Source organism: Elephantulus edwardii, unplaced genomic scaffold (assembly GCF_000299155.1).
Source record: "Elephantulus edwardii isolate Elephantulus edwardi_28Jun2011 unplaced genomic scaffold, EleEdw1.0 scaffold00101, whole genome shotgun sequence".
Taxonomy (NCBI): domain Eukaryota; kingdom Metazoa; phylum Chordata; class Mammalia; order Macroscelidea; family Macroscelididae; genus Elephantulus; species Elephantulus edwardii.
The window spans coordinates 8,823,962-8,851,633 of record NW_006399851.1 but is presented as its reverse complement, the minus strand read 5'-3'; the positions used below and the strand labels follow the sequence as shown (position 1 = coordinate 8,851,633).

At 35.9% G+C, this 27,672-nt stretch overlaps 1 protein-coding gene across 1 annotated transcript in view; it reads left to right on the top strand.

The window, feature by feature from the left end:
• The window catches only part of RANBP9 (RAN binding protein 9), a 148,763-nt gene that overhangs the window by 81,157 nt on the left and 39,934 nt on the right, over window positions 1–27,672 (top strand). The window contains exons 3-7 of the mRNA XM_006891614.1: window positions 881–933; window positions 2,174–2,341; window positions 8,112–8,134; window positions 20,352–20,536; window positions 23,673–23,785. Coding sequence (XP_006891676.1) covers window positions 885–933; window positions 2,174–2,341; window positions 8,112–8,134; window positions 20,352–20,536; window positions 23,673–23,785 — 538 coding nt within the window. The 5' untranslated portion in view covers window positions 881–884. The remainder of the gene's footprint in view (window positions 1–880; window positions 934–2,173; window positions 2,342–8,111; window positions 8,135–20,351; window positions 20,537–23,672; window positions 23,786–27,672) is intronic.

The window sequence follows — 27,672 nt, the reverse complement described above, 5'->3', positions numbered from 1 at the left end:
TCAGTGGCTTCCCTTTTTACCCTGTTGGAGAAGTTTTTGGATGTGCATAGGGATTTGAGTCTTAGAAGATCCCATTCATCTACGTTATCTTCTCCTGGTTGTAGGTAACAAAAACTTTTTAATGGTAGTCTTTAATTCAGTGATGTATATAAAGGAATTCCAAGAACTAATTCCAAAAGACTTCAGAAAATTCCAAAAGTTTGAGAATTTCTGATAAAAAGTTTTATAAAAACATATTTGCTTCATAATAGGATAATTCTCATTTCATTCTTTTATTCTGTTAATTTGTTTCTTTAAAAATATAGTTTCTTATCTAATAATCAGGAGTCCTGTGTTTACATAGATTTTTTTTTTGTCAGTTTTCCAAAAACTTACAGGAACCCTCAATACATTTGTTGGCATAATTTTATTATTTTACAAGTTTTTTATTAATTGAACCAAATATGGATGCATGCCCCTTTTTTGACGATTTGATTTTTCTACCACATTGTCCTGTAAAGAAAAGTTTCTTTAATCTTTAAACATAATTCTTCTACCAGTTCTTTTGTCCTTTTTGCTTTAAAGACAATTTCGTGCCTAAAAATTATCCGACTTATTACTTGTAGTTGTAGACATTCTTATAGATGTTGGTAGAATACATAACTTAACTACTTATTAAGGCTTTCAGTGTTATAAATGACTGGTGTTGGACTTTACTGTTAATTTGAGTTTTATTGGTGTTATATATTTCCTTTTGTTGTTGAACTCTTAATAACTTTAATAGTTTAACCCTATGAGTTTTGACTTCCACTTGGATCTAATAATATTTGAAAGTGTGTGATAGTTTTTACATTCAAGAATTTAATGACCTGCTTTCCCCCCCCCCCCCTGTTTTTAACAGTTACATGGGAATTGGTCTTTCTGCTCAAGGTGTGAACATGAATAGACTACCAGGTATATTTGTGATTGTATTACAGTCTTGTGACTACTTCTTTCTTGTTAATGATTTCAAATAATTTGAAGTAGTTAAATATTTTTATTTTCTGTATTTTTAATTGGCTTTGAATTCTAAGTATAAAGCAGTAAGATTTTTTAAGGTGTTCATAAATTTAAGTTTTATACTGTTAGGAGTACTTAAAACGTATAATTTTATTTTTGTTTAATTTTCATTTTTTCTTATTTTTAACTAGTAGTATTTGGTCATATCAGCTACTTTAAATATTTTAATTTGTGTGATTTTGTGTACTGCCAAACACATCTGGATTTCTTAGCCCACCTTCATTTGTTAATGTTCTGAGAAGGCGGATTTATGTTACATGTACTCTACGAAAGGTAGACATTTCATATGTAATATCACTCTTCATTAGAAGGAAAGGAAAGGATTATCTGTACTGGAATTCTGTTTTATAGATGTTAGAAATGAATACTTAATGGTTAGTTGATTAGTATACAAGAAAGTAAAACAGGGGCTACATGAAACTAAATGAATATCTTTTAAAAAGTTATCAGCAATCAAGCTGCTTCCTAATTGTAATCAGATGTATTGACTTAGTCATGCTTTCAATTTTAGTATACTTTTTTTCTTAAAATTATGCTTGACAGAGTTTTAAATGAGGCTTTTTATTACTGAAAAATTCTCATTAAACACAATTGATACAATACCTGTGTTTATAGGTATTTTAAAAACCTGTGTTTATTTAACACTTTTTTTATAACAGTGTAAACAGATTTCTAATAGTAATTTGGTGCTATGAAAAGATCATATACTATTCTTATTTTTATAGTTGAATCAAAATCTTGAAAAAAATTTTTCTTTGATGTGGTAACAAGTATTTTAATACAGGAAAAAATTACTAGTATAGGCTAGTATAGGGAGCCCTGGTAGCCCAGGGGCTAACAAGTTGTGCTGTCATTGCAAAGACAGGCAGTTCAAATCCACCAGCTTCCTCCCCCATGCGATTTAGAACCTCTGAAAACTTGCCGGAGGGTCAGCTGCGAATCATTTCCAACTCCACAGAAATTAATATTTTAAGAATAAGAGCTCCTCTTATTTTAAGAATTTTAAATGCGCTTTTGGGAATGTTGTATTTTTGTTAACTATTGTACTGTGCTAACTTAATTGATTATGAGCTTGATAAATAAATATAGAGCATCCTTACTTTTCTTTATAAATACACTGGAACTTTCTTTTTAGGTTGGGATAAACATTCGTATGGTTACCATGGGGATGATGGACATTCATTTTGTTCTTCTGGAACGGGACAACCTTATGGACCAACTTTTACGACTGGTGATGTTATTGGTTGTTGTGTTAACCTTATCAACAACACCTGCTTCTACACCAAGAATGGACATAGTTTAGGTACTGAAAGAATAATATATTGCATGTATAATAACCTAATAATATAATTGTTGTACTTGCAGCCATTGCAATATATTTAGATGTGATTTTCCTTCTATTTTTGTGTTTCTGAGAATGGTTTCTTTATTCCTTCGAGGTGTACATTGAAAAATTGGTGAAAATTTGTACTCTGTAAAAGCTTATATCACTTGTATAGGACTAATAGTAGAAATATTTCCCAGACTCAGCTATTCTAGTAATAGAAATTCTAAGAGTTTTCTGCTTTTCTTTGAAGAAAATACAATATAGTCCGTTCACTCTCTGTGAAACAAGCACTTTCAAGAAAAGTGACGAGCAATTCTTAGGATAGTGTGGGGAGCAATAACAAAAAGAGCTTTTAGCTCCCAGTCAAATAAAGGGTAAGGACTTAACTACAGCACATGAATAAAGGATAATGACTACAACTTTTGTGAAAGGGAATAGAAAATATAATGACCACAAAACTTGCAAGAATAAAAGGCAGATGGACTAATAAGATACTTAAAGGAAATAAATTTGTAAAACAAAAAACAAATTTGGGATTTTATTTGAATATGTACCATTTTCACTTCATATTTAAAATTGTGTGTCATTGTGGTCATTATATGTAGGGATCGTGCTGGTGGCCTCATGGTAAGAAGCTGTGCTGCAGTCCCAAGGGAACATGGTTCAAATCCACCAACTGTGCCGTGAGAGAAGGATGGCCAGTCTCCATCCTTGCTATCTTCTGCCTCTGAAAACCTGCTGGAGGGTCAGCAGTGACTCAGAGTTCCAACTTCACTACATACAGCAGCACAGGCCCTTTTCTTTTTAAATTTCCTTTTTATAGTTCAGAAAATAAAAGAGAATAGCAAAACTGATACCGTTATTAAAGGAAATGGGAGGAAAAAAAATTTTACCGTTTCTTTTACTATTTGGAACATCTTTAATTCACCCAAAATTATTTCTTCATAGATAAAATAAAAGGAGTATAAAGCTACATAGCCCTCAAAGACAAAGGCTGTACCTATAGTTTTAACCACTTACACTGTATCTTTAGACTTACAATGCATATTTAATATAGCATATAAATTATTCTTTATAAAATTGTGGAAATCCTCTGAGACAAAGTAGAACTTCCATAAAATATTTTTCATAATCTCTAATATTTATGTTTATCTGAAAACCTCTACTTCTGCTAGAGGTTGATTGTTAACCTTCTGGATTAATATGGTTGATTCTTAACATTTTGTTTTGTTAGGTAACCAAAAGATTCTCTCACATTCACTAAAAGTATGTATATGCTTGCTGGTAGAAGAATTTTCTTTAAGGACTCGAAGAAAATTTAAATTTATGTATCATTTGATTGTTGTGGCCTGTTGGTTTCCAGAAGACACCCTTTGTTGTTAATATTCTGGCTCTAACTTGTCAGAGCCATTAATTGGGATAGTCTTGGTTGGTTTGACTGCTTAAGATGTTTGAGATCGTAATTAAAGTAGGAAGAATCAGCTTTTAGCTGTGACTTGTTTAAAAGAAGTTGACTTTTCTGATTAACCACTTCTGAAATAGCAAGCCTAGCAAAATTCTGTTAATACTAAAACACAGTTATACAATGAGATGTTTATATTTAGCCCTGGAAATAGAGTCTTCAGGTTTTAAGACAGTTGAAATGAAGAAGAATAGCTACAAAGAAGTTCTCCTTGGAGGTTAGGATGCCGAAGCTCCAACTCACATTCTTTGAGCATGTGATAAGGAAAGACCAGCCCTTGTAGAGGTATATTATTCTTGGAAGGGTGGAAGGAAAGTGCAGGGAAGGAAGATCCTAGATAAGATGGATTGACACAGTTATTGGGGCAGTGGGAGGTAGGTGTGTTGGAAATTGTATGAGTGGCTCAGAATAGGGCAGGGCACAGAGCATAGGGCTTAGTACATAGAGTATATGAGTTGCAAGCAACTCAGTGGCATAGATAGCAGTGTTCCCATTCTCAAGAAATATGACCCAACAGAATATGGAAATGATTATACAATAACAGTAATTTCATATGCAAGTTAAATATTGCTGAAGATTATTCAAAAGTGGCTAGAAGAGTGCACTGACATAGAAATTTTATACTGTATTTAGAAGAGAATGTTTTTCATAGTGAAAATTTATTCCGTGTGGTTTCCCTTTAACTTGAGTTGTTGGGTGGGGTTTTTTTTTTAAGTTATGTTGAAAGAAAGCAGAGGAGAGTAAGGAGGAAAAAAATGATAGGAATGATATGGCACTCTGAAGAAAATTTTTGACTGCTCTGTAATAGCAAATTAAAACTCCTTTTTGTTAAAAGATGAGCCTAAAAAAAAAAAAAGACTTCTAAAATACAAATTAATCTTCTTTTTAGCTTTTAAAAATGTCCAGAAAACAAAGTTTTATTTTAGATGGTCTGTCATCAGTGATGTAATTCTACTTTTTTTCTACTAGAATTTCATTAATATTTAAATTGAATTTTTATCTTGAGTCATAAAAACTTTTTTTTTTCCTCATGTAGAAGAATGCCACTTAAGAATAGTGTACCTAATGATGATTCATTTAGATTTTAACTAAATGTGAAATGCTTGGCATTAGTTCTAAAATTAATAAATGTTTATTGAGTATGTAGAGGCCTTGTAACAATGGCAAAGAAAGTAGATTCTTTAGTTAGGCTTGCCTAAATTTAATCTGCCAGTAATAAGCCTTGTGATTTTATGATTCTTAATATACAACTTATAAATTAGGATTCCTTATCATACCTACATTATAACATTGTTACAGTAAACAAGTTATGCTGGGCACTGAGTCTGCTGTTAGGGACCTCTCCAAAGTACTGAAGAGCAGTGGTGTCTCTCTGGAGACTAAGGTGCGTCTGATACAGGCCATGGTCTTCGCAATCACTTGTTATGCATCAGAGAGTTGGACAATGACCAGGGAGGATAGAAGGAGAATTGATGCCTTTGAGCTGTGGTGCTGGAGAAGAGTATCGAGAATACCATGGACTGCTAGGAAAACAAACAGATTTGTCCTGGAAAGGGTTAAACCGGGTGGCTCCTTGGAGGCAAGGATTCTGAAGCTCCATCTAACATACTTTGGGCATGTTGTGAGGAGAGACCAGTCCTTAGAGAGGGACATCATACTTGGGAGGGTGGAGGGACAGCGCAGGAGAGGAAGACCCTCTATGAGGTGGATTGATTCAGTGACTGGGATAATTGGGATGGGAGTGTCAGAGACAGTGCGATTGGCACAGGACAGAGCGGAGTTTAGGGCTGTTGTACATAGGGTCGCTATGAGTCACAAGCGACTCGACGGCACATAACAACAACAATTGAAAGTGTTTAAGACCCCACTTAAACTTTGGTTACTACTCACCAAAGTAGGATATAGAACATTGTCTTAACTACATTTTTCCAGTTAACCTTGAACTCCCCCACAACTGTGATTGCATAGCTCCTGAACCCGAAGGGTGTTTGATTATAGTTTACATAGCTTTGCTTCCTTTTCGGTTTCCCATGTGCATAGATAATACTTACAGCATATGTTTTATCCTGTTTCTGAGTGTGCTTCTAACCAAACCTATGTGGAGCACACAGGGATGGCTCCATTGGAAAGAGGAAAGTGGGCCTTACTCTAATCCTCTAGGAAGGATAACGTTGACTGCTGCCTTTTTCATACTTAGTAAAATGATCCAGGCTCTTCACCAGCAGTTGTCTAAGGAGCAGAAAGTGGGACATAAGGACACAGGGCCATGAGTGGCTCTGAAGGGGCCAGAGAGAAGAAGGTGAGAATAACACAGCCCCTCACCACCCCAGAGCACAAAGCAGATTAAGAGCCTGTAGCTCAGTCCCATGGTACTTCTAGAGCCACACCAACAGCAAGAAGTTTGTTTATTCGTTGTTGACTCACAGATTTTACTTACAGTTGTGGTACTGAGAATGGGGTTTATTAGGGAAATAAGTTACAGAGTGAGGGAAGCAAAGAATATCACCCAGTACATGTCCAGATTTTAGCCCAACTTTCCCAAGGCACAGTTAGTTCTTCAATTAGTCCAGGCTCCAGTTTCAGTTCAGTAGTACAGATTGAAGAAGCCTCTGGTTTCCTCAATCATCCAGCAAGGTTTGCCTCAGAGCAGTTATAAGACAGCTTTTACTTAAAGCATCTGGCAAACAAAATCTTTAACTGTGGATGGTATCTCAGGGCTCATTTGGTTCACCTTCCCACTGTTTTTCCACTGCAATGCCATAGTCTCTCCATTACTGCTCCCTAGGTCTCGCTCCAGAAGTCTTGCCACCCAGTGTGGGAAGCACTCTCTCTTACCCTATCCCACAGCTGTTGATGATTTGCAAGACCATCGGTCTGTAGTAAAGGCAGCTGGAAACCATAGAGGGATAAAGTAATGGCTTATAAAAAAAAACAAAACCAACTTTAGGCTCAGATGGCATCAGCCATCTCAGTAAACCAACTTTTCCCAGCCAACCTATCAACAAACTGTTAGTGATACCCTATAATTCCCAGGCCTTAGAACCCCATTTCCTCATGGTTTTATTTATGATTAAGGTATTTATATAACTGCCCCCTATTGATTCTGCTGTATATACACACACAGATATTTACAGCATATGCTAATAGGAGTATAGAAATATCATCTGCCAAACCTCTGTGTGGCTGTGAGTGTAGTCCTTTGCACCTGCTCTACTTGTCTGCCTGCTCACCTATAATGTTCATTATTCCTGATAATGCAGGAGTATTTGTGTGTACCTTGATTTACTGTATTGTGCATCTTCCCATCTACCCTTTTCTTTATTGATGTTAATCTGATCATGCCCTTATTATATATTGCCTTTCCTTTCTTAATATTTATCTATTATCTCTGTTGACTTTTGCTCTTCCCCCCGCTCCCCCAAAACAAAACAACAAACCCAAAACATCAAGGAATGCTTTTCTCTGAGTGTAAACTTTTCTTCAACTTTATATAGTAATGGGAAGGGGCTTTGGTGCCATAGTTTGTAGGGGGTTGTGCTCCTAGCCCAAAGGCTCTGCGTGAGAAGGATGGGCAATTTCCTTCCATCTGAAAACATGCTGGAGGGTAAGCTATGAGTTTAAATGGTTTAGGCCTTTATTGGTTCTTTATTTTTAAGCTGTGTATTCGTGAAACTCATGATGATTTGCCTTTTGTAATTGACTCATTTCATGCAACATACTAGCTCCAGCTGCATCTGTGTTACACATACAGTGCTTCACAGGTTCTTTCTCATGGGATGCACTTTTGTTTTTCAGAAGATGCAAAACCACTCATTCTCCCTTGCTTACATTTCATGATAAAAAAACAGCTCCTCCTTTCCTGAACTCTCAAAATTATTTCAAGTTTAATTTCATAGTGATGATGAAGTTGACAAAGCTAGATTAAGCAGGCTGGGAACCAAAAATCAAATGGGACTGCTCTGTCACTCTTCCTATATAGTCATCATTAATGTAATCTAAAATGTGTTCACTTGAAAAGTTCTGAAGACAGCCACAGCATCCCAGAAGTTTATTTGTGTCTCACTGCCAAGGCTGATGATCCTGAAGGGATGACATTTGCTCAGACATTATATTAGTGCTGTTGGGGGGCAGAGAAGCTGATCTTGATAATTATATATTTTAAATGGTTTTTATCTTCCTTATCATTCTCTTTTCTTCCCTTTAATTAGATATTCAGCCTGCTTGCTACCAGTCTACTTTTGAAAACAAATTTCTGATAAATCTTTTTTTTTCCCCCCCTTTCAGGTATTGCTTTCACTGACTTACCGGTAAGATGTAATGTATTTTTAAAATAACTGTATTTTTAATTAAAATATAAGGAAATTTATATTAAATATGTTTAGATAGTAGTGTTATTGGTATTTGTGAAAATGTTTTATTTAGAATAGAGATCCTTTTCCCAGCTGTTCATTGTTAGAGAGCTTCAAAAATAAAACTCCAAGAAGTGGTATATGATTGAGTATTATGGTTAGCACAGGAATCCAGAATTAAGGTTGCATAGAGAAGTGTACTCGGGGTGGGGGGGGGAGGAAGGGACGTGGGAATTGTATACTAATGAAGGAATTTTTTTTTCTTTTTTCTCTCTTCGGAGAGGGAAGCGAGCTGGTGGGGAGGGGTGGGAAGGGAGAAAATTGCAGCAATGAATGAATGGAAATCCAAAACCTCTGTAAAAAAAAAATAATAATAAATTAAAAAACAAACAAACAAAAAACAAAAAAAAAACCTCCAGTGAAAAACAATGAATATGAACTTTGAAAATAAACCAGTACAAAATAAAAATTTAATTTAAAACAAACGAACAAAAAAAAACCCAACTCCATAGTGGACTGGAATCAGTTGTCTTAAGTTTTTTATTAAAAAAGAATCATTACTAAAATACAGTTTTTATTGTCAGTATGAATTCATTCATAAGTGCTTAGTTGTTGTCCTTGACCTTTACATCATAGAGGTCTGTATGATAGTTTAGGCCATTAATTCATTCAGTATTTATTGGGAGCCTACTTTGGGGAGACCCTGTGGAGGATCAGCTGTAAGTTCATTTCAGCCCAGCAACAATGAATTTTTAATTAGCTGTTTGGAAAGATCTGCACTTGGGTTATGTAATTAAGCAGATAAAGAACCGTGTTCCTTTGGAAGTTATAGAATTCAATCTGTTGGGGGTGCTAGACTGACAATAAATAATATATTAAAATTAAACAAATTATATAAGATTAAAAAATAAGATGGAGGGGTGGGAAGTGAGGAAAGTACAACAATGAATGACTGGAAATCCAAAGTCTCTGTAAACTTTAATTAAAATGAAGAAATCATAAAAAAATTTAAGAAATACCATGGAAAAAGATTTTAAGTACTATTGAAAGAGAAAAAATAGCACATAGTATATTTTGTTTACATTGAGTCAGTCTTAAGCAAACATTTTTGAAGGAGTGAGGACTTTAGCCATATGTAGATGAAGAATTCCTTAGAGTAGAGGAACAAGTAGAACAAAAGGTTCTAAGGTTTGTTTGAAGAACAGCAGGAAATATGGCAAAAAAAGATTGTGAGGCAGAGAATAATAAAAGATGAATCCTTTGATAAAGGAGTGACTAGGGGGTACAGGGTTAGGGATGGTGTTAGTGCATCTTGACTTTATAGGACATTATAAAAAAAGACATGGACTTTCTCACAATGAGTGAAATGTTAGGACATTGCAGAATTTGAGTTGTCATGATGTGAGTTAAGTTTTTAAAAGTCCAGTCACACTGCTTACCCAAAGGCCACACCTCTCTGATGGTTGGATTCAAGGGAGAAAGATGGGCAGTTTTCTCTTGTGTGAGTAACTTAAGAAACCCATCCAGAGGGTCAGATGTGAGTCAGTTCCGACTCACAGGGAAGAAAAGAGCAGGAGAAGCGAGTGAGTGCCAGCACATGCACTTGAGAGAGAGGCTGAGTTCGTGAGTACACTATAGGATAATAGAAGATTGAATCAAAGAGACCTGTGAGGGGTGAGATATGGTGGTGACTCAGATACCATCATTAAAGATGTGAAAGTAATCTGAGTTTAAAAACCGTATTTATCAAATCTAGGGCACTATTATTGTAATCAGCCACCTGCTTTATGCAGATGGCACAACCTTGCTTACTCAGAGTGAAAAGAATTAGAAAGCCTTGCTGCAGAAGATCAGAAAGCAAAATTCCTTACCACTGGACCAGTAGACAGCATCATGATAGATGGATAGAAGATTGAAGTTGTCAAGGATTTCATCTTAACTTGGATCTACGATCAACATCTTTGGTGACAGAAGTTAAGAATGCAGAATATGTACTGACTGCATCGGGGAAATCTACTGTTAAAGACCTCGTCACAGTGCTATAGAGCAAGGATGTCTGTCAGTTTAAAACCAATGATGTGCCTGGTCGAAGCCATGGGTCTTTTCAGTTACTCTTTATGCATCTGAAAGTTAGATGGTGAATAAGAATGACAGAAGAATTGATGTTTTGGAATCATGGTGTTGGAAAAGAGGACTCAATATCCTAGGGACTGCTAAAAGCTTAAACACACACACACACAACACAACAACAAATCAGCCAGCCTGCTCCTTAGAGGCAAGGATAATGAAATATTGTCTTACATAATTTGGACCTGTCATCAGGACAGACATCTTGCTTGGTAAGTTAAAGACATCATGTTAGGAAAGGTGGAGGGTGAGTGAAAGAGAGGAAGACCCTCAGTGAAATGGATTAACACAGTTACTGTAACATTGGGCTTGAGCAACAATGGGCAGAAATGGTGAGGATGGTGCAGGATAGGACAGAGTACAGATCTCTTGTTCATAGGGCATTTGTGAGTTGTAGTCACCTTGATGGCACTTAACAACAGCATCATCATTGTAATATATTTTGTCTTAACACAGTGCTTTCTCATAACTTTCCATTTTTTACTTTATAATTTCTGAGTTCTGTTAGAGTTATTTAAATAAGTTTTTGTCCACTTGAGCACGTAAGCATTTCTGATGAGTTCTCCACTGTGTCTCTTGAGTTTCTTCTGTGTTGGTCACTCTCTTTATGCATATTTTTAAATTGAGATTTTAATGAAAGTTTATAGAGAACTTGAATTTGTATTAACTTATTGTTGCTCATTTTCCTCTCTGCCCATCCCCACCCAATTCACTTTTCTCTTAAAAAAAAATCATTTCATTTTTGTACAATCCCCCCTTTCACTTTACAGTGCAGCTCTTATTCTGCACTATTGTCATGCACATTATACCAAATCATATATTCCTTTTAAACAGTTCTATTCCTCATCTGTTTCAATGCAGTTTGCATTATTTATCCCCTTTTGTTAGTTTCCCCCCAACCAACATGTCAGTCCTGTTTTATAACAGTGGTATTATGCAGTATTTGTCCTTTTGTGACTGAGATAGTTCACTCAACATAATGTCTTCCAGGGTTACCCATTTTTTTTTCATGAGTTCCTTGTTTTTCATTGTTCCATTGTGTGACCACAGCTTCTCTATCCATTTGTTTGTAGATGGGCACTTGGGTTGTTTCTCTCTCTTTGCTATTGTGAACAAAGCAGCAGGAAACATGGATGTGCATATATCTGTTTGGGTCGTTATTCTGGTTTCTTTAGGGTATATTTCCAGTAGTGGAATTGCTGAGTCAAAGGGTATTTCTATTTGCGACTTTTTGAGAAAGCAGTATACTGCCTTCCATAGTGGTTGCACCATTTTACACTCTCACCAACAGTGAATAAGAGTTCCAGTTTTTCCACAACCTCACCAGAATTTGTTTGCTGCTCTCTTGATTTTGCTATTTTTACTGGAGTGAGATGATACCTCATAGTTGTTTTGATTTGCATCTCTCTTAAAGCTAGGGATTTTGAACATTTCTTTATGCGTTTGTTCACCATCTGAATCTCTTCTTTGTTGACGTGTCTGTTCATATCCTGTGCCCATTTTGTGATTTGATTGTTTACCTCTATCTTGTTGAGGTGCTAGAGTATTCTATAAAATCTAGATGTAAGTCCCTTATCAGACATGTTATTATCAATCCCAGCACTAGCAGGTTTTCAGAGGCTGTAAATTACATGGGACGATGTGGGCCATTTTTTCCTTTTGGACCTGCTGCTACATTGAAATTGCAGAACGGAACTACCAATAAGGTTTGCAGAGGCAGTTGATTGCCTGGGAAGAGATTGCCTATCGCAAGTAAAAATGATGGACCTTTTCCCCCCTCAGTATACTAAAAAAATAATAAATTTTCATATTTTTAAGTTGAAGTTAAAGATGTAAGACAGAGTGTTAAAGTAGGAGAGGCCAGAAATCCACACTCAGGACACTGGCTGTAGATAAAGTCATCTCTGACTTCTGGGAGGAATGTTTGCCCCAGCTTTTCTTGCTCTTGAGGGCTTCTGTGTGACGTCTTTCCCCCATTTGTGTTTATCTATTTGATCTGTTTTACTGTGTCGTAAGTGGTTAGGTTTAAGACACACCTTATGGTGACGCAAACCTAAATAGGATTACATCTACTGATACAGACATGGGATTCCAACAAATATTTTAGAAGAGTACAGTTCAGCCATTTGCCATCCCAAAATGCACATTCACACTGTCACATCTTCCCAGAAGTCTTACTGTATTCCAACACCAACTATAAGTTATAAATCTGATTTTCTGATTTAGCTAAATGAATTATTAAGGGTCTCATGTGTTACATAATAGCTCAGAATGTTGTCTTACTGTGGATCTGTGAAAAATACAATGCTTATTTCCTGTGCAGTGGTGGATTAGGCACAAGGTAGACATTTCCACCTTAAATAGAAGGAATTAGAGGGAAAGAAGGGGCCATGGAGGCTGGCACATTCTCCACCCAGCAGGAAGACAAGATGCCAGAAGTGTCTGACTTGAACAAAGTTATTCTCTTATCTTTTTGGGGTCTTGATGTTCAAATGTAGGTTGCTAGTTCTAGAGGAAGGCTTATTTTTCTGGATACTAGAGTTACCTTCCCAGCTTTCTTCTTAGTGGCTCTTGGTTGTAGCAATTCCACTCCCCTCCCCCATGTTCCACCTTTAATTTTCCATTAGACAAAAATTGTTACGCTTCATCGAGTTGTGCCTGTAACTCCTAACAACCCTATGTGCAATACTGAGCCAAGTGTCACTGACACACCTACCCTCATTACCTCAGTTACTGTGTCAGTTCATCTCATTTGGGGTCTTCCTCTCCAATACTGTCCCTCTACATTTCTGAGCATGATGTCCTTCTTCAAGGACTGGTACCTCCTGGCATGTCCCCAGAGTATATGAGACAGAGCTTCAGAATCCTTCCCTCCAAGTGTTACAGGGAAAACAACCTTTTAAAAAGGACCAGAGTTGGCATGAGATTAAGGGTGCTGCATCCTCCCCTTAATTCTTTTACAGCTGCTTGTTTATCAGTTCATGGAGGATTATTAAAAACTTTCCAATTAGACATATGTATTTTTGTGTGATACAATTAAAATCTGTGAGGAAACAACAAAGGGAGGTTGAAAACTAGCAGTTGGTGAGGTATGAGAGAGACTGGGATGGACTGTCTTGTGTGTTAAGTGAAAAAAGTTACCAAAGGAAAAAAAGTGATTGCATCAGATAACTTGATGAAGGAAATAGTCTGTAGATCAAGATTTGACTTTTAATAAAAGCATCTGTGGTGATAGTGACCTGCCAGAGTATGTGATGCAATGCAGGTGAATGGGTTGATGTGGTCCATAACTATAGTATTTTCCAAGTTTTAAGGCTGATTTAAAATCTACTTTTTACATAATCATTTGCTCACATTTTTATTAGAAGAAATAATTTCAACATAAGAAAATTTTTGCTACTAAGAATATGAATTTTTATTTATATTCTACTTTTGAACAGTTTCTAGATTTAAAGTATTCTTGTATGGATCTTTATCATAGGTCAACAGAAATAATACCTGTCTTTCTATTCTGTTCATAAAAAATTAAATTCTTCGTACTCTTTAGGCAGGAATATTTTTTTTCAATGTAGAAAGATTCTCCAGAAAGAATTGCTGTTGTGTACCATAGAGTTGGAACCGACCCATAGCTGACCCTTCAGATTTTCAGAGGCACTTACTTAATCACTTAGGAGGAGATTGCCCGGCCTTCCACCATGGAGCAGCTGGTAGTCTTGCCTGTAAATCTTTGACTTGTATTCATACTACAGTATGTTGAGTCTTGAACATGTTGTTGGTTGTAAAGTTGACCCTGACTTGTACCACAGTGAAAGGAGCCCATTGTGGCAGTCACTACATCTTTTTCTGAGTCTCTCACATCTTCCATGACTTACGTCACCAATCATGATGTCCTCCTGTCATTAATGGTCTTGATGAAGTGTCCAAAGTATGACAAACCATGTTTCCACTTGCACTTGCAAAGACAAGACTGTCTCTCCTTCTTTTGTCATTGGTTTGCTCTTTTTTCTAACAGTTCTTGTATTTTCAGTATTCTTCACCAGCATTATAATTTCAAGTGTGTCACTTTGATTTTCCTTTTTCGTCATCCAGCTTGCTTATGCTTATGAAAGCAGCTGGAACAGACATCTTTGGTCAGTTGTTCCTTAGTCATCAAAGTGACGTCTTTTTAACATTATGTGACATGAAAGATGCCAGTCACAAAAGATGCCATGGTGCATAATTCCATTTCTACAAAATGTCTAGAATAGGCAAACCCAGTAGATTAGAGATTATGAGAGGGCAGGAGGTTGGTTCCTGGCGAGTAAAGGGTTTATTTTTGGAGAGTGATAACTGTATTCTGAAATTAGATGATGGTGTTTACACAGCTTTGTGGATATTGAAAATGTCATTGAGCCATACATTTTAAAGGCTTCTTTAGATTTAAAAAGAATCTGTGTTGGTAATTACTTTTCAGTAAGTCAGAATTGATTTCTGTTACGTCAAGTTTTTCTCTCTGATTACACTAATACTATGATGTGTAAAATTAAATAACTTGTTTATGAAGATAAAAATACAGTAGAGACATTTCTTATAATCTTAGCCATTTTAAATGTGATGACACTTTTGAGTGTGTCTTTCCAGACCTGTTTCTAGCCATTAAGTTTGAATATTTATGAATAAGGTAGGGTCATGGTATGTTCTTTTTTACAGCTTATTTTTTCGATTAATATCTAACTTTGGGCATCTTTTTATATAAATTTAAATTTTTTTGAATTCTTCTTGCCTGCTTTATACTACCACAATTTATCAATTCTGAGATATACCTTTTTTCATATTTTATGATTTCAGAAATGGAAATGCATCTATGGTCTGTCAGTTTCGTTGGTAGTTTTTTCCCTAAGCCAGAATTGTTGTTTGCTATTGAAATAATTTCTGACAGCGTAGATTCAGTGGTTATAGCTTACTGCTGGACTTTTAAGTGTTAAACTGCTACACATAACCTAAAAAGGTTGATGGTTCAGATGCACCAGGCACTCTGTGGGCAAAGATGGACAGTCTCCTTCCATAATGGAACAGTGAATGTTATTGATGAACTAAGTTTTAAGCCAAAAGCTTGCTAGTTTGAACCCACCAGCAACACAGTGGAAGAATGATGAAGTTGTGCATCTCTTTAAAGAGTTATAGCCTTAGAAGCCTCTTGAAGCAATTTGTACTCTCTTTTATAGCGTCACTGTAGGTCCGGGCTTGATAGCACCAAACAACAACAGTCGAGTTTCTAATAGTTGGAACTAACTCATTACCAGTGAATTGTTTATATTGATGGGCAATTTTTTTTCTCTCCAAATTTTGCCACTGCAAATTAAATTGATTTCCCAAAGTTTTTTTTTAAAAAAACTATTTACATCAGCTTAAATTTCTGCATATAAAATAGTTTCTTTTTTCAGCTCTTCTCCACATTAAGCAATTTTATTCTTTCAAATATTAATCTGGTGTGGAAAAAATATCTTGTTTTAAATAACATTTTTTTAAAAACTGACGTCAGTCTTCCTGTGTTCATTGACATTTTGTATTTCTTTTACAAATTGCCTGTGTAACAGTATTGCCACTTATCTTTCTTGTTGGTGAGAAGGTTGTATTAAGTTATATTAAGTATCTCACATCTCTAGAAAATTCTAGTAATTTTCTAATTCAGTGGATCCTTAAGAATCAATATAAGCAATTACTTATTTAATGATATTTTAACACCATATTTTTTAACTTTTTGTTTGAGAAGTTTTGTGTTTTGGTTTTGGGGTTTTTTTTTCCCCAGGCTGTTGAGAAGTTATTTTTAATTTAATTTTTTTTGTACACATATAAAATCCCAGCAACAGTAGCAGAGTTTAACAGGGCAGCATACAACAAATGCTGATGAGGTTATGGAGAGAAGAAAACTTTACTCACTGCTGGTGGGAGTGTGTAAAATGGTACAACCACTGTTGAAGGTGGTATGGCACTTTTTCATAAAGTTTGAAATAGAAATACCGTTTGATCCAGCAGTTCCCATACTGGGATCATACCAATTGATGCCTTTGAGCTGTGGTGCTGTAGAAGAGTATTGAGAATACCATGGACTGCTAGGAAAACAGATTCATCCTGGAAAGGGTTAAACTGGGCAGTTCCTTGGAGGCAAGGATTCTGGGGCTTCGTCTGACATACTTTGGACATGTTGTAAGAAGGGACCGGTCCTTGGAGAGGGACATCATGCTTGGGAAGGTGGAGGGACAGCACAGGAGAGGAAAGCCCTTTATGAGGTGGATTGATTCAGTGACTCGGGTGATCAGGATGGGTGTATTGGAGACAGTGTGATTGGCACAGGACAGAGCAGAGTTTAGGGCTGTTGTACATAGGGTCGCATAACAACAACAACAATGCACAACCATGTTCATTGCTGTGTTACTCACAATAACAAAGAGACAGAAGCAAACCAAGTGCCCATCAACAAATGAAAAGATAGAAAAACTGTGGTAGATTCATACAGAGGAATATTACTCAGCATTGAAAAACAGTGAATTTGTAAAACATTACACAAACAGGGGAGCCTGGAAGATACTATGCTGGGTGGAATATCTCAGTCACCAAAGGATAAGTACTGCATAATACCACTGTTATAAAATAGTACTGACATGAGAAGTTGGGGGAGAATAGGTACAGAATAGATAGATAATGAATACTGCATTGGAGTAGATGAGGGGAAGAACTCTCTGAAAGAAATATATCATTAGGCACTCTAGGACTACAGTCTGAAACAAGCGGTGAATTGCAAAGTGGATTGGGGGAGGAGGAGAGTGAAGGAGGAAAATGTGCAACACTAAATACTAAAAATAAAGTTAAAAATATTTAATCTTTTTAAAAGTTCCTTAAATACATCTTCAGTGTCTTGCAGTGATACTTGTTTTATCATATGTATATTATTTGCTGTTAATCTTTAATTTGTTTTATACTATAAATTCTTAATATAACTAGAAAAGAGAATAAAGAAGGCATCAGTGCAGCGAATGAAGATACGATAGATTAAGAATTATAGGAGATAAAATTGAGTTTAGGATTGTCAGGCAGACCTGTCTCCTTGTCCTGCCTCCAACCTTAAACAGGGTGCCATTAGCAGGTTCCTTCTGATGCTCAAGTTTCCTGTCTTTATAATAGGAATAATAGTATATTTCACAGAATTACTATTATTATTACTCTAAACCTGGCCATTTAGAAAACATTTTTTAGATAGAACAACTAATTAATGATTGAGTCAAAAGAACTTTATAAACTTTTTTATACTTGATTATTTAGGCAGGAAATCTTGGAATATATATGAGTACATTTTTATTTGACTAGATATTCAGATCCATTCTTTTCTTCCCTTGAGTCTTATTTTTTAAAAGATTTACCATTTTTAATGTCACTGCATTTTTGCTTACAGTTAAGTACTTAACACCTTTTTTATTCTAAATGTATATATATTCCTAGGTTTCTTAAAATATAAATGTATGAAAGAAGTACATTTATAATAGTAGATGTCCAGTTCAGGCCTTACTCCTATGATAACTAGTTGTTTTTTTTTTAAATTTTTTTTTATTAATTTAGTTTGTTTATTTTTCATTTCAATGAACATCTACAGAGATTCTGGAATTCCATTCATTCATTGTTGCACCCTTCTCTCCGCACAAACCCCTCCCCCCACACCCCACCCCTCCACCCCCATAACTAGTTTTAACATGCAGATTTTCCATTAACCATTACAGAGATGCACAGCAAAATCACCGTGGAATACTAGATACCTACCTTCTCAAGGATGACTGAGATTTAAAAAGCAGAAAAGTAGCAGATGTTGGTGAAGACCTAGAGAAATAGAAACTTTTATCCATTGCTAGTAAAAATGCAAAATGGCATAGCTGTTTTGGAAAACAGTGTGCTAATTCTTCAGACACCCTAAAATAGAAGTCTTTACTTAAGACTCAGTTGTTCTAGGTATAGACCCAAAGATTTGAAAACAGATTCAGAGCCTTGTGTATAAGTGTTCATTCCATCACAATTTACAACAGTCAGAAGGTGGAAACACTCTAAATAGAGCCCATGTACCTATGGATAAACCAAATGTGGAACATACAGTAGAATACTACACAGTAAATAGGAGAAATGACATTTTAATACATTTTGCAATATGGACAGAGATTGAAGACATTATGCTTTATGAATTAAGTTCATTACAAAAGGACAAAAACTGGAGGACCTAGCTTACATAGAAGACATTTTAATACATTCTACAATATGTACAGAGACTAAAGACATTATGCTTCATGAATTAAGTTCATTACAAAAGGACAAATACTGGAGGACCTAGCTTACATATAAAGATTGAATAGAAATGTGTAGAGATCAAGATTTCCTAGTGACTATTAGGGGCGGAATGGACAGTGTTATTACTTAGAGAGTATTGAGTTTCAGTTGATTAAAAACTACATTAATTAAGGGTAGAGCTGCACAATTCATGTATTATTGTTTGGGCTGGGGTATTTAGGAGTTGTACTGTCAACCCAACTGGTACATGGTCTAAATACACCAGCTGCTCCATAGGAGAAGGTTGGGCATTCTCCTTCTGTGTGATTTACTGCCTCAGAAAACCCACTAGAGTCAGCCATCCATAGGTCAGTTCTGACTCAACGATGTATAACAACAGTAATAAGGTTGAATGGATGAAAATGGAGTAATAGATATGTACAATATTGAGCAAATAAACAAGAGTAGTTGCTGAGATTGCTTAGGTACAACCAATTTGTGCAATTCCTTCCATGATTTAGAGGTATGTTGTTGTTGTTGTTAGGTGTGTTTAGTTGAATGACCTCTGAACAACAGATCTGAGCCCTGTCCTGTCCTGTGCCATTCTCATACTTCCTGACACACAAGAGCCCATTGTGGCAATCACCGAGTCAGTCCACCTGGTCGAGGTCTTCATCTCCTTCACAGACCCTCTACCATTCCAAGCATAATGTTCCTCTTCTAGCAACATTCCCGCAGTTTATCATGTGAATCATCATTGCCTCTAAAGAGTGCTCTCTCTGCACCCTCTCCAAGACATTTGTTTTTTCTTGTTTAGAGGTTTAAGGTCATGGTTTCATGAGACATCCCAAATACTTCTTAATTGGCCAAATACTTCTTTAGTACTCCTGTGGTACCTCTTGGGTTGTTGCATAGTGCCTAGGGTTTCCTAAGCTCTGCATCTGACCATCCCAGGCTTACGAGGTAGCCTTTATTCTCAAGGAACAACGGAAGAAGAGTCGTCAAGATCCATGTAGCTCACTATCTCCATGAAGTACTTCCCACTTTGCTGTGAAATGGCCACCACTGCTGACCATTTTGATTATAGTTCTATAGAAGAATCCTGATCAAAAGAGTGGAGATACAGACTAGAATTTCACATTGCCATGGAATCCAGATATTCTAGAACCATAAAAGCTGTATAGACTCCTGAAACTCTTGGGATACTCTCTAAAATGTAAACCAAACATATTCTCTGAAGTGCTTCTAGAAACCTGACAACTTGTAAAATTGGCTGTCTTGAGTATCACATTGACATCAGCAACCCAGAAGACTAGAGTAAATAGGGCAGTAAATTATAGTACTGTGGGAAGAAAGAACAATTTGGAAGAGGGTGATATCACAACTTGAATATACTCACTACCACTGAATTGTACATGTAGAAATTGTTGAACTGTTGCCAGTATTGTGCCTCAACAGAACATATGAGGCAGAATATTGTCAATAGCAACTGTAAAATTCCGTTTTCACAAAGTTCAATTTTTAGAAGTGTATCATATTTAAAGGCTGGTATAATCTGAATTGTACTTAAACTGGAATTGCCAATAGCTGTGCTCTTGCAGGGGAATATTTTTCATGCATGATAGTGTATTTTAGGTGATTTCTTTTTAAGACTTCCTCTACTAAGAGTTTGATTGTAAAGTAGTTGTTATTTTCCTTGAAGATAGCATTTGAAAGAATAAGTAAAGGGAATAGACATTTAATGAAATATGTTGCCTTACAGCCAAATTTGTATCCAACTGTGGGGCTGCAGACACCGGGAGAAGTAGTTGATGCCAATTTTGGGCAGCATCCATTTGTGTTTGATATTGAGGACTACATGCGTGAGTGGAGAACCAAAATCCAGGCACAGATAGACCGGTTTCCCATCGGAGATCGAGAAGGGGAGTGGCAGACCATGATACAAAAGTAAGAGTGGAAACGTTTGAGTTAATAGTATTTTAAAATACTCTTTTATGTAATGTTGTTGTTGGTTTTTTTTATTTTTGGAAGCTTTTAAGTTTCATTTAAATCCTAATAACATTAATGTTTTAATCTCCCTACAATCATTTATTCCAGCTGTTAAAAAAAATTAAAAATTATGTTGCTTTGGAGGCATATGTACAGAATTGTATTTCAGTTTGACTTACTAATTTCATTTAATGGAGAAATAAAGTGACACCAGATCAGTTAGATTAAGTTAATTATACTTTGCCATCCTTAGTAATAGAATTTGATGGCTTTTGTAGGCTACATGGTTCAGTTTTTAATGTTAATGAGCAACATGAATTTAGAATATCTAGAATGGTCTGTATGGCTGTGTGACTTAGTTAAAATATTTTTTGGGAAACTTGCTTGGTAAAGAGTGTACATCAGAATATTGCATATATATTGTATTTTAAATCTGATATGCACATTTTAAAAAATTAATTTTAATAGACATTTACAGAGGTTTTGGATTTCCAGTCATTCATTGCCACACTTTGCTCCCTGCCCTCCCCTCCCCACCAGTTCGCGCCCCTCTCCAAAAAAAAAAAGAGAAAAAAATTTCCTTCATTAGTATACAATTTCCCCGTCCCATCCCCCCACCCCCAGTACACTTCTCTATGCAACCTTAATTCTGGATTCCTGTGCTAACCATAATACTCAGTCATATATCAGAATTTTCCTGTGATTGCTCATGAAGGATAATGTCAGCTTTTTATGTGCTTCTTGTTAATTGCTATCTCGTTAGTTCCAGGGATGACAACTCAGTGTGCTACATTGGTTTTACAAGGCTGTAATCTTTTTGAAAGAGAGCACTGGTGGCTTAATGGTAAGGAGTTGTGCAGCCAATACAAACGCATGTGGTTCAGATCCATCAGTTGCTCTGAGGGAGAAAGATGTGCATTCTCCTCTCATGCGTTACTGCCTCTGAAAACCTACTGGAGGGTTAGCTATGAGTTGATCTGACTCAGTGGTACACAAATTTTTTTTTTAATAAAGTCTTCAGGGCTGTCTTCCAGGCCCTACCAGGTGGGTTTGAATTGCCAACCTTTTGGTTGTTAACTCAGTGGTTAGTTAACAGTGTGCACCAACTTGAGACTTTGAGTTAGTGAAAGACACCAAACCTACAACTCTCGTGTTAACTCCTGACTCGTAGATCTTCTTTCTACTGATTGCTTACACATTTAGCATGTAGATTCTGGGAGATTGTAATGTCCTTCATTGTGAATAAGAAAATATTATCTAAACTTTGAGCTGAAGGAATTTTTAAAAATCTTTATTTTAATACCACTTACATGTGCTTTTATTGGACTTGTAAGAGAAGAAAAAGTAAAGATGAAAAAGGAGCATTGACTATGGAATTAGGATTCCCAGGATGGATTGATACAGTGCCTATAATGATGGGGGCATACATGTCAGAGGTTGGGAGATGAAGGATAGGGCAAGGTTCCAGTCTGTTGTTCATAGGTTTACTGTGTGTCATAGTCAATTTAATGGCACATAGCAATAACAGAGGATAAATAGGACTTAGTGATGATAATGGTGGAGAATGCTGGCAACATAATAGGAAGCGTGATTCAAAAAAAATGGACTAGAGTGTGAAATGTACTATAACCCTAATTAAAACTATGTCAATTCCTGAGTTAACCAAAAATTTTGAACTTATTTTTAATAAAGATTTAAAAATTTTCTTTTCCCTTTAAAGTAGAATTTCATTATGCCTTAAATTTATAAGTGGCATTTCATTATTGAAGCCAGCAGGAAAATGCAATTTCTTTGACCATCATCAACTTTTTGTTAAGAGTGTTGCTGAAAGGCATGCTCCCCAGAACTAAATGAACTCTTAAAGCTTGAAACAGTGTAAACTTAAATATCATTAGATTCTAAAAACAGCAGAGGCTTTCTTCAGATACCCAATCAGATATCATTATCTTAAATTCTGTATAATCCTAACATTTTGAAACTTTGAAAATCTTAGTCACCTCCTGTATCTTCCTTCATTTAACTTTAAACTGTTGAATGAAATAATATGAAAGTTTTGTTTCTTAAAGATTTTTGTTCCCTCTTTCCTTATTGATTCCACTTCCACCTTCACATCTGGTGCTTCCTGGCATTTTCTAACTGTAGGTGCCTTATTGTTGCCTTGTAGAATCAAATGGTTTAGGAGTTCGGTGTTTAGCTATATTAGCATTTGAGTTAAATATTATTAGCTCTGTAGTTTTTCTAACTATTTTTGTGTTTTGATAATTTGGAGGTTTTTTAAAAAATAAGTACATCATCTGGAAGTGTAAGTGCCACTTACATGTATCGTCACATGTGAGTAATTAACCTCCCATGTTCACCTCTATATTTTCTGTTCACACTTAACAAAATACTAACATTTTACTGGGTTACTCAGTTTTTAAGATTGAAACAGAAATAAGGAAGCTCTGGTGGCCTAGTGGCAAGAAGCTGCGCTGCAATCTCAATTGCATGTGGTTCAAATCCATCAGAAGCACCGCTGGAGAAGGAGGGGCAATCTCTTCCTGTGCCAGTCGGATCCGATTTTATGGTACACAACAAGAGAAAAAAAGATTGAAACAGAAATAATGGTTAGTGGATTGGCTGTAAGGTTAGAAAATAAATAAAAGTGCCAAACTTCAAGAAGAGGTCATATAAGCTCTTGGGTCTCTGGTAATACTTATTTTAGGGAGAGTTGTTATTAAGGGGAGCTCTTGGGGCCTATTTGTAAGGAGTTGTGCAGGCACCCCAGTGGTATGCGGTTCAAATCCACCAGCTGCTCCACAGAAGAAAGAGGGATAATCTCCCTTGACACTGTCTCTGAAAACCGCTAGGGGGTCAGCTGTGGGTCAGTTCCAAATTGATGGTACCCAGCAACAGTCTCAACATAGCATTTGAAATATCTGTTTGAAAATAATACATGAATAGAATGCAGTGACTTCAAGTTGAGGTTCTTAAAATGTAATGGTTTTGAGGAAATTGTTGCTTTTTTAACACCAAAGTAGATTTTGTTTATGTAAGCTATAGTATAAAACGTGTTTACTTGACTAAAAGATGTATTTCTTCTTTTTATTTTAAGAATGGTTTCATCCTATTTAGTCCACCATGGGTACTGTGCTACAGCAGAGGCCTTTGCCAGATCTACAGACCAGACCGTACTAGAAGAATTAGCTTCCATTAAGAATAGACAAAGTAAGGACAATGTGGGGCATGACTAATGCTTGTTGCCAGGTTATAAATGAGTACTTCAGTTTTTAGAAATTTTATTTTTAAAATTGAGAAAGATCAACTACATTGATTTAAATTTGATGATTCGGAATTTAATTTTAATAACCTTTTTTAAATATGAAATTTTTAAAAAATTGCATTGCACTGGCCTGGAATTCTAGATGTAGAAAGGTGTTAATTTCATAGAAATTTTTGTTAAAAATTATCTTTACAATTTTTTTTTAAATAAAAAGTCTTATTGTTCTTTCAGAAAGTAAATGTTTCATAGATTATTTTTAACTAGTAAAATTGTCATAATCAGATAGTGAACAGAGATGGCAAATGAAATTTAAATATCTTTGAATTTAAATTAGCTATCTAACTTTTAAGACAGTTATTGGTCATTAGTTCTGGTGGCTTGTTAGTAAGGAATTAACACTGTCAACACAAAGGTAAGCAGTTTGAATCCACCAGCTGCTCTGCAGGAAAAAGAACAGCATTCGCTTCCCCGATACTTTGCTGTCTTTAAAACCCCGCTAAGGGATTAGCTATGGATTGGTTCCAACTCTACGATACACAACAACAAACAATTTTTCATGACTATTCATTGCTTGTATATTAATGCCTTGTGTGAACAGATCTAAAGGGTATCTTCCAGCAAGGACATTCTAAAATTGCCACTACTCTTTTTCAGTAGGACATACTACTAAGCAGTGTGTTCTGTAGCTAATTGTACACTTGCCTGTCTTTCTGGCTATTTTTGAGCTCTGGAAACTGATAGAAATAACAATTTATTTTATATAATCTTTATATCTTATTTCGCAAATGTTTGCTGCACAATGGGTGTTTGTTGAATTCAACTTCTACCCAAAGACTAGCTTTTTTCTAGTTCAGAGGTCATCATATTTGGTAAGATAATTGTGAGCATTCTTGATTAAGCCATCCAAATTGTCTTTTCATCTTTGTGTTTGAAACTTAAGTATTACTTAATAGATGCCTCCTACTGTAACTGGTTAGCGAGTTTGTAATATTTTTAATAGTTTGTGAAGACACTTGCTTTTCTAGTATGTCTGAAATATTTTAGAAAAGAAATGGATATCACAATAAGATGTCTTACTAGCATCCTTTTTTTTGAAATTCTATTAAGTTTATGCTTCTGCTTTTCTTAAAAGTTAATTTTTTAACAAAGTAGGTATTTAAAAACCATACAGATAAAGCAATTGGAAATCAGAATATTTATACTGAAATTTCAGAAGAATACCACACTGGACGCTGATGTGTCAGGAAGTGTGAGGATGGTTCAGGATAGCACAGAGTTCAGATCTTTTGTTTATAGGGTTGCTGTGAGTTGTACTCGACTCACCAGCACCTAACAACAACAGCAACCACACTGGAATGACAAACAAATGGGTAGAACTGAATGTGTGACAATCAGGATCAGTGAAATAGAGAATAGATCCTTTGTTAACAGTCTTTAGAGAGGGGAAAAAAAACCACCCAAAAAAACCAAAAACTCTCAAAAAAAGGAATAAAGAAAATGGAAGAAACCTTAAGAGTTACTGGAGGAAAAAAGTTATATGCTATCAGAATCCTCTTCTCCTTCCCCCTCAAGATAATAAAAATTTACAGAAAAATTTCCAAGATTTGTTTACAGAAAGCCAGTTTCCTGAAAAATAAGATGTATCCATCCAAGAAATTCATCAAATCCCAAATAAGGTAGACTGTAAAAGAAAATCAACAAGAGATATCAGAATCAAGTGTTATGAAACCAAAGACAAAAGAATCTTTAGAGTATCTTGGGAAAGAACAAAATGCTGTCTACAAAGAGGAACCAGAAAGACGTATTTCTGATTTCTTTTGTTGATTTACTTGGATCCTCAGTCAACACTCATGGTAGCAAAAATCTAAAGACATGCTACATTGGGAATATTGGCTGTAAAGTACCTCTCTGAAGTCCCAAATTAAAGCAGAGATGTCAATTTAAAGACTAAGGTGCACCTGATCCAAGCCAGGTTTGGGTTTGCACACACACACACACCCCCCTGGTGCTTTCTGTGTGTCTTAAAGTTTGTCATTGAATACGGATGACAGATGAAGAATCAATGCCTTTGAATTGTGGTGTTGGAGAAGAGACCTGAATATCTCGTGGGCTTTTAGAAGAACAAATAATTCTGTCTTAGAGGAATTGGCAACCAGGGTGCTTATTAGAGGCAAAGATGATGAAATTTTTTGCTACCTACTTGGGCATTTCAGGATAGGCCAGTCCTTGGAGAAGTGCATCATACTGGGAAAGATGGAGGGTTAGCAAAGGAGAGACTGACCATCGACAAATTGTACTGACACAGTGACTAACAGTGACTTGAACATAGCAGAGATCATGAGGATGGTGCAGAACAGGGCAAGGTTCTCATCTGTTTATAGAGTCTCTGTGAATCATAGTCAACTCCAGGACTCTCGACAGCAACTGATTTCTGGACAGAAAGTGTTTAAGTAGGCAGGAAGACAGAGAAAATATATAAAACTCTCCAAGAAAAAACATTCATTACTAACCAAGAATAATTCAGTAAAATTGCCCCTCAAATACCATGCCAAAAATTTGGACAATTCTAGTTCTCTTTTTAGAAATAGAAATTAAGACATCTGTGAAAACTAAATCATTAGGTGAGCTTTGGTGACAGTGTGTAGGGAGTTGTGCTGCTAACTCAAATCATGCCTCTCCAGTGTTTTAGATCGACCAGTGGCTCTAAGGGAAAAAGAAAGACCGTCTCTTTCCATTTGATTTACAGCCTCCAAAAATCTACTCGTGGGTCAGCTATGAGTCAGTTCTAAATTGATGGCAGTGCGTTTCTGAGTTTAATGTAGGTAAAAACTAGAACTAGCACAAGAGACAAGAGCATTATATAATGATTAAAAGGTTAAAAAACCAAGAGCATAGCCATAATAACTATCTATGTATCCAATGAAAGGTCTAAAATACATAAAACCAACTTAGAATTAAAAATAGAAATCAACAACCTCACATTAACATTTAACTCACTTCATTGCTGTAGAGTTGAAACTGACTCATAACTAATCATCCAGTGGGTTTTCAGAGGCTACAGGCCATACAGGAGGAGATTGCCCATCTTATTTCCATGGAGCGATTGGTCGATTCAAACTACCTGTCTTTGGGTTGACAGTGCACCTCCTTCCTTTCCAGGTTACAAGAGCTCCCTTGCAGTAGTATTAGTCAACTTCAGTTCTTACTTCTGATGATAGAACTAGAACGAAAATCAGCCAAGTTCCAGAAGAACTAAATAGCACCATCAGCTTAATCTCATAGACATATACAAAACGTTTGCCCCATAGCAACAGTATACTAAGCATTCTTTTCACGTGCACATGGGTCATTCTACTGGATATGTTAGACTACAGAGCAAGCATCCATAAATTTAAAACCTTGAAATAATATAAAGCGTCTTCTTGGATCAAACACTATAAAGTTAGAACAAGGAGGAAAAGAACTCATAAAAACGGAATACTACTTTGCTTATAAACTATTATATAAAGAAGGGGAAAATTCAAAATTCAAACAAGAATGAAAATGCAACTTAACAGCAGAAGTAGTGCTCAGAGGTCCATTTATAGCAATAAGAACATTTCTAAAAGGAAGAAAGAGGCAAAATCAGCACCTTAACACCTACTTCATCAGCATGTAGAGAAAGAAGGGACTGTGAGGTATTGGGAGGGCGACACCCAAGACAGTCCAAAAGAAAAAAAATATAATAATAAATATTGGAACTCGCTCAGCATTTCTTAAGCTCAAGGAACTGAAGAACAAATTCAAACCTAGAGTTGCTGTAGTCAAGGATGCTTTGGGCAGAATATTAAAT